The following is an 8,227-nucleotide window of genomic DNA, read 5'->3' on the forward strand; positions in this document are numbered from 1 at the left end:
GCCAAGATTCAGAGAACAGCTCTGAATTTCTGCCTAAACCCTGGAGGTACCTCAAATTAAGCAGCACCTCTGTCTGCGACCACCCTCTTCCTTTAAGAGGGCCTGAATGTTTTCTGCATCCTGTTTCAGTGAGCTGCACCTGCCCACTATAGCAGAACCAAACTCATTTGTTTTACTAACAAGTCCAGCTGAAAACTGCAGGGTGCTCCCAACTTTGTCTTACTAAGCTTGTAGCTGCAACGCCCCTGAAAATAGGAAATAGAAATTTCAGATCCTTCCTAGCCCAAGAGTTATGAGCTGATCTCCCAGGTCTCAGGGTACTCTGTCACAATCCCTGGACTACTGCTTCTGAAGCTGAGCTTGCTGTACACATATTAATACCCAACTCAGGGGCCCAAAGTGGAAATGTACATAACAGGAGTCTGGAGCCTCCACCCTGCTGAAGAATCCAGGACAATTACACTCAGAATTTTCTCTCTCACATGTTAGAGACCCTCTTTCTTATTCTGAGGTAAAGACTGTTAGGCTTCTGACAAAATGTCTCTTCCTTTATATCCCTAGAAACTTAAACCTACACAAGAATATCAGGTAGGATGGAATTAGAAATACCAAATATACTATTTGGAAACCATAGAAAGGCCTGGGTTGAGAAGGACCACAATGACCATCTAGTTTCAGTACCCCTGCTATGTGCAGGGTCACCAACCACCAGACCAGGCTGCCCAGAGCCACATCCAGCCTAGCCCTGAATGCCTCCAGGGATGGGGCATCCACAACCTCCTTGGACAACCTGCTCCTAGACCTTTTGCTGACAGGAAAAAAAAAAAAGAAAAAAAAATCAAGTGTTTAGAAAATAAAACATGATTATTTTATACATTTTATCTTTCCATGCTATCTCTGAAGGTACAGTCAAAGACACCCACATATGTTCTATTTCATAACATAATACCTTATGAAAGCTGAGATGAAAGAAGTATGATTAGAAAACAGCAGGATCAGTCACATGCCCCTGCAGCAGGACCTGTTCTAGCACATTTCTTTCATAGTTTGAAGCATTGATTGCAACTAGGAAATGTGTTCCACATTTTTCTAAACTAATCAGATGAAGGGGATTAGAACAACGCAAAGTTTCAAGGACAAATCAAGTGTAGTTTACCTTCCAAATTCTAACTGCAGAGTAGCAGCACTATACAGCTCACGGTCACTGTTTCTCTTAGTCATTCTGAGATAATAATCCAGCTGTTAATGTATAACTGATACACATCACATTTGCATACAGCATGATATTTAGACATTGTGAGGTACAAAAGTACCAGCGTTACATTGCATGAGCTACTCAAAGGAATAGAGTATTTAAACCTGAGGTTTTATGCATGTCTATATGAAGATTTCTAATGGGGAAAACGTCTCTAAATCCCAAGAAAAGCCATTCAAGTACGTACACAGACTTTGACTATTACACACAGAGAAGACATATAGTCTGATCTGTTACTACAAGTCAAGCTTTGGAGTCTGACTTTATGAAAAATGCCCTGATTCTGTTTTTAGTTGTTAAAAAAGTAAGTTTCAAGCTTTTATGAATACTATGTCCTTCATCTCACATGAATAAACTGTTCATATTACAAGGTATCTGTAGAGTCAGACTATGGAAAATAACAAGTGATGTGGCAAGCTAACGTTATGTTTTGTACATGCTGTGGAAAGGCAAACCTGTGTCTGGACGTGAGTCAGAGCTAGCATCAGAGCATGCTGCAGAGAAATGAGCATACTCTGTACTACTGTGCAATGTTGGTGTCAGTACCCGATGAAGGCTGTGAGAAGAGACAGGCTGCTAGCACTTGCAGATGAAAACTACTGTAAGCACAGGGAATAGAAATTGCAACCAACTTTTCTCCCTTCACAGGAACTGCATTATGGTAAGCATGATTGAAGAAAAAAAAACAAACTTCCATGCTGTGTTCACACAAATGTCATAGAACAATAGCTATTCAGAGGTACCTCATGCACTTTGTAAAAACACTGCAGTGTCTAACCTCTTGTTAAAGTCTGTAAGAATAACAGTTTTCACCAATACTGTATCAGTCATCTGCAAATTGTCCTAAAACTGTATTTTTTTTTTTTAAGAATATAATGTGGAATGAAAGAAGATAGAACTGAAAAACGTGCATACATTCAAACAGTTCCTGCATGTTTCATAATTAAAAATAGTCTTATTTCTGTTTTGGGAAAAAAAAAGGCAGCCAAGTTTGTTATTGTAATAGCAACAGAACTACAAAGTGCAGCATGTATCAAAAGATTTCCTTCAATCCCACATTATTTTGCTTTGTCACCAAAAAAAGTGTGGAAGTTTGCTGCACCTCCTTGCTTATGACTGTTCCAAGGAACTATCAAGAGAGGAAAGGGGTCATATCTTAACACTGAAGAAAAGGATAGATCCATTAAACTCTGAAACAGTACAACATATGATATGTTTAATAAAATTGAGTAAATTATTGCCAAAGCAAGTTCCATTTTTGCTTTCATGTATACAAAACAGATACCTGGCTCAAGAGGATTCCAGTATATCAAAATATATGCAACTTCCCTCTCACAACAATGATAAATCAGAGAGTCACCAACTATTACACGGATGTTCACAGTGTTACACAGCATGGGGCTCCTCATCCTTAAGCAGTGTATTCTTTTTGGCCAGTTCAGTATCAAACAACAAACCTTTCTTGCTGGTCACCATGATACATTATTTTCTTACTCTAATGTGTTTGTTTAAAATATTTAGGGGTGCTCATATGAAAATGGTGAATACTCTCATCATAATTATGTCCATCTTTATAAGATCCAAACCTGAGAAAAATATTCCATAAGGCAAAAACATTACAACAAAATGTAATTCATGCAATTAAATCATATGCTTCTATAGTATAGTTAATATTTCTTCTTAATGTTCTAGACAGTTGATTTCAGAAACAGGCTTCTATCCAGCTTACATATAAATCATAACCTAAGTCAGCTACCTACTTAGAGGTCTTTGAGGATGGAGCCATTTAATTACACTGATTGGATTAATGCCATGGGCACTCTATAAATGGAACACCAGCTGACCACGGTGAGGCATACTTTTATCCAGTAAAATCCTATGCTCTTTAAGTTTTTCCCCACTGACTTCAGTTGGGATATCATTTCACCCTCCACTGTATAAAAAATACTGAGCTCTATTGTTAATATTGCAGATCTTTCAAAAATTACGTCAAAACTTTTTCACATTCTGTTTAAGCCTCAAGATTTTTATTATTGCCTACGAGGCAGATAGATTTGCAAAAGTAAAACATGGTGCTGAATAACAGAAATAGTTGCAATACACTTCAAAAGAAGTGCAATTAATGAGAAAAAGCTAAACCAATTCCTAAATGCTATTTTTTTTTCTTTTTTTTTCCTGCTTATAGGCAGTCAAAGGAACCAGACAAAAAAAAAGTCTCAACTGAAATCAATTTAAAAAGTCTGAAATCGTAATTCTAACCTTGGGCAAGTTTCATGTAAGCAAATCTCTGCTTAGACAGGAAGCCAGTGATTGAGATGTAAACAAAAAAGTAACTTTAACTGTAGGTGTATATAAAATACATATCTCCATATGTATTCTATACTGTGTAAATTAGAAATTAACTTAGTAAGTTTGGCATTGCTGGAAATTTTTCCTTTGTGGCAAGACATTTCTCAAACCTCATGATTCTCCACAGATACTCAATCTAAAATAAACACCCTTCTGCATATTTCTCCTGGCCATGCAATGCCAAAAGAAAAAAAAAGAAAGAAACAGCAATCAAGAAATAATTTCTCGTGTTAAAGTCTCGTACTTTTTATCTCCTGACACATAACGAATTGCATCAGATATCCTACTTGACATTTGCTCAAGTTACATAATGTATTTTAAAATACTTATACAAAGAGCATTTAACACAGATATTATATTTTGTATTCTACATAATCATGTATTGAGATCCTGATCCTCAGAGTGCTGAAAAACATAAGAGATTTGCCATCTATAAAATGAATTACCACATCACTTGGCAAACATCCTTATCAAATAATCTCAGAGGTTAATCATCTGGGTGAAATAACCATTACCTTCAATTTATGGTGCAACACGGCAGGCTGATTTTCCCAAGGCACATGCCAAGTCAGTGGAAAAAAGTGGAATCAGAATTCAGAATATACTGCCTCCTTACCTTCTGTTTGATTTGGTACTGACCACCTTAAGAACTAGCTTTTTCCTAGACATCGTGTATATCATCTTAATTTTTTTTATAAGATATACTGACCTGGGATTGAAATGGATGTCCTCAGGAACTTGGCTGGGATCAATGACAACTCTGTCATTGTCAACATAGTTATCTAAGTCATCTGGGATTCTAAATTTGGCCATTTGGACTTCTGAGTCACTTAAACCAGCGTGAGATATGCGGGCATAGCCCAACCTATCAGATACAAGAAGAGTTAGCTTGAAGAAATAACTTAAGGCAGCTTCATCACACTCTTAATTTATGTCTTTTTTTTCCTCCCAGGAGATATTATTTAACCTAGCAATACAGTTTTTCATTTCTCTGACCGTCACCTTAAAAATCTTGAAGTGCACTGTGAATATGAGCATCATTACTCAATGTCACAAGCAGAAAAAACGAGACATGAACCAGTGCGTGACAACAAAAATAAATCCCAGTTCTAGAAACTTAATTTCAGTTTAAAGTTACAGTTTTAGCATATGCATACTGCTATAAGCTCACCAGTGTCACTGAAGAGATTCTGAAATTCAAAAAGGGAACTCAGGTATCAGTGGCATGAGTAACTAGAAAAATGAGATTGCAAATGGTGGGGTATTTCTACTCAGTGCAGTTACTTATGACAGGTATCTAGTTTATTGGGTATGCTTTTCTTACCACAGCAGAATATGCAGTTATTTTGGAATAAGCTGAATTTCATTCAGGTACAAACATCAGCAAGAGGATGATTTATGAGCAATTTGGTATTACAAAATATGGAGTGCATACATCCCAGGCGGAGGAAAGTACTTCAGCATGGGCTTTACACTGTTAAAATTTCCACTAAATCCAGCATAAAGCTTGGCTGGATTAGGTCAGCATTTTATTTGAATATACCCTATAATTGTAGTTTATAATTTATATCTTCTGTGTCACATACAAATTAGGGCTTAGCCTTCACATTTTAGAATGAAGCTGCAAAGCCAGAGCTGGGATCCTGGAAAAAAGTGTCTTATATTAACAAAACAGATTAGATCTGATGGTTTTTGACATAGAAGGATGAAACTCCTAACACTGCCTTTGCTAATTATATTTAGAAATACACCAACTCTTCTCGAGTTTGATGTTTCGCATTACTTCATTACATACTTAACTGCTCATACACATCTGTTAAGGAATGTAAGAATCTCACACAATTAGCTACAGAAAAGTGTAAAATTTTTTGTCAAGTTGAATTTAACATACCCCTTCTTTAACATACCTTATTATTCCACGATACATAATATAGCTACACCACCTGTCATGATCTGTACTGTCAATATCCTATGAGCAAGAGGGGAAAAAAAAACAAGGCAAGCTTTCCTTATGGCTAGGCTTCAAATCAGTAACAGAACCAATGTAACAAGTGTATAAACCTGCTGCAGATAAATGCTTTGCTTAAGACATGACTACAAAGTAGAAAGGGGAAAAAAAACACTGTCTTTCTGACAAATTGCAAAACTCAAATTTTAAACAAAATAATCATACAATTTATCATTAGAAGGGGCCTTTGGAGCTCACTCACTTTAAACCCCATACACAAAGTACTATGAGCACGTTGCTCAGTGATTCCACAGCCACATTTAATATCTACGGGGATGGAGGTTTAACAAATACTCTGGGCCTCTCTTCTCAGTCTTGAAAACCCTCATTGCAATTTGTTCTTTTGCTAACTCTTTGGCATTTCCCTTGTGACAACCAATGTACATTGCCTCATTTACTCCATCTACTCTACACATTTCATTACGTAGCGGAAGACTCTGAAAATGTACGTATATCTTTATATGTCTAAGTTACCCATTTACAATCCTGAATTTAATATTTCAAATACATATTATCTCTAACTGTTAAAGGAAGCACTGTTTTTACATTACCTGGACATTTCCATTTTCTATTAATTCAGTATAATCTCTGGATCCAGGAGCTGAAGTGATATATCCTAAAAATACAACTTGCTTAGAGCTTTTCTTCAGCAACTTTGAAACAGCTATAGCCTGAAGTTTTCTGTCCAAGTCCTCTCTGAAAGAAGTAGAAAATAATTTAATATACATTTATTTTAGCTCAGATTCTTTCTGCTATATGACAGTAAAACAGAAATGAGGCTGATGCCTTTTTATTTATTCCTCAGCAAAATGGTCACTACGTTGAATAAAAGCCACAGGGGTAGTGGTAGATGTAATCAGGGTTCTCTTCCCAATCATTAAATGAACAACAGATTTCTAAACCAGAAGTTTTGGTTTTAATACCTATCTCATTACTAGGCAATGCGAGTGTAATTGCTTCTGGTTATCTGAGGCTTTGTCTCTGCCTGTACTTAAAATTTAATTGCGCTACTGCAGACTGCCTGGCGTATAATAGGGACTTGACATGCCAACAAAACCTTTTAGTCTTACGATGGACAAATCATAGCAAAAAGTAGTCTTAAAGTCTGGGTCACATGGTTTATGAAATGTAATTTAAGACCTATGTCATCCCATGAGCATTTAGAATATTTGCCAAGTATTCTCCACCTTTTTAAACAGATTTACGCAATAGTTCCAACATGACCAAAAGTAATAGTGTAAGTACAGCCTGGTAAAATACTGCCTTGGAAAGCAGCCCTTGTCCTTGTAATAATATCCAAGGCACTTCCCTTTCACTGATTCTTCAAATTAATCGCTTTAAACACTTGGTAGACTGGGCTCCAGACCATTGATTTTAGAATTTGTAATCCCAAAATAAGATAGGAATTGAAATCCTGCTTTCTGACTAGTAGTAATTCTGACTGGAGCAAATGCATTAGGGAGAAGGAGCAGACAGAGAGAAGATAAAGACTATTTAAATAGCAGTCTGACCTAGATATATAAAAAGTTGCCAGCTCACTCAACAGCTCCTTCTAGAAATACACCTCTCAAGATGGGTTCTTTCAAAGGACACCATTATAGAAACAGTCTTTAAAAGTCCCCAGTTGCCCAGTCTCTTAGTTTGTACCATCCTAATCAGCATTAATAGATGGAAAAAAGCAGTTGTGCCTGCCGTTAATTATAAAATTCACTAATCTCAAAACACAATCTAATTTGTACTTGTTTTCCATGCGTCTCCCCCTATTTTCCTCTTCATCTTTATCTTAGGTCTCTGTGGGGAAGAGCTGTTTTCTTCTACTTTCACAGTTTCTAAGAGGGGCAATCATTTATGTGAGACATAGAACGGAATTTTGAAACCAGATCGGGAGCAGTTTCTGACATACGTGCTTAGTAAAAGGGAAACCTGTAAACACGCTTGCAGCACAGCTTCTACAACGGGGAAAGGGAAGAAACTCAATATGGGACAATGGGAGCTCCTACTGCTTTCTGAGCAGCTTCTTTGTGCCGTATAGTTTGTATCCAATTCACAAATTTATGTTTTCAAAAATTAAAACAAATATTAAGGAAATAGCAGAAACAATCTTAGATATTGCCATAAATAAAAAGAGCAACTGCATAGAGCATCACAAAAATATTCCTCATTAATATTCACCACATTCAAAAAAGAATACACACTCTTCATTTCCAAAGTGTGCAACAACAAAATCAACCAGTCTCCCCGTGAAGTTGACAGTCATAGAGATGGCAGGTGCAATCTCTCCCTCTGGAGAAGGGAGAAGGTGATGGGTAGATTTTACAATTGGATATCTTGACAGTGCCATAATCCTATATGAAAGATGGAAAGAGTTAAACTTTCTAGTTTGCAAGCATTGCTAATCTGAACAAAGCAGATAAATGTGACCAGAAGTCTAATGGTCCCTAAACTCAAGTATCAGATCAGAATTTACACCATTTCTAGTGGATATTTCTGAACTTCAGTGTTTTTTCCTCTAAAACATTACTTAAGCATGAGTCTAAAGATGTTCACTGAATTCATTCACAATCCAAAACTGGTAACAAAGGTATGAGTAGTTTATAAATAATGCAGAAAGAAAA

General features: G+C 36.6%; 1 protein-coding gene across 1 annotated transcript; it reads right to left on the reverse strand.

Moving 5' to 3' along the window:
- Positions 1-812: 812 nt before the first annotated feature.
- Positions 813-8,186, reverse strand: LOC104910776 (PGAP2-interacting protein-like). The gene is made up of 5 exons (XM_010710185.3): positions 7,808-8,186; positions 6,164-6,308; positions 5,512-5,573; positions 4,314-4,469; positions 813-2,841 (listed from the first exon to the last, which is right to left on the reverse strand). The coding sequence occupies exons 1-5, from the start codon at positions 7,951-7,953 to the stop codon at positions 2,751-2,753; spliced, it is 600 nt and encodes a 199-aa protein (XP_010708487.1). The 5' UTR covers positions 7,954-8,186; the 3' UTR covers positions 813-2,750.
- Positions 8,187-8,227: the final 41 nt, after the last annotated feature.

This window comes from Meleagris gallopavo, chromosome 4, assembly GCF_000146605.3.
Source record: "Meleagris gallopavo isolate NT-WF06-2002-E0010 breed Aviagen turkey brand Nicholas breeding stock chromosome 4, Turkey_5.1, whole genome shotgun sequence".
In the NCBI taxonomy this organism is placed as follows: Eukaryota; Metazoa; Chordata; class Aves; order Galliformes; family Phasianidae; genus Meleagris; species Meleagris gallopavo.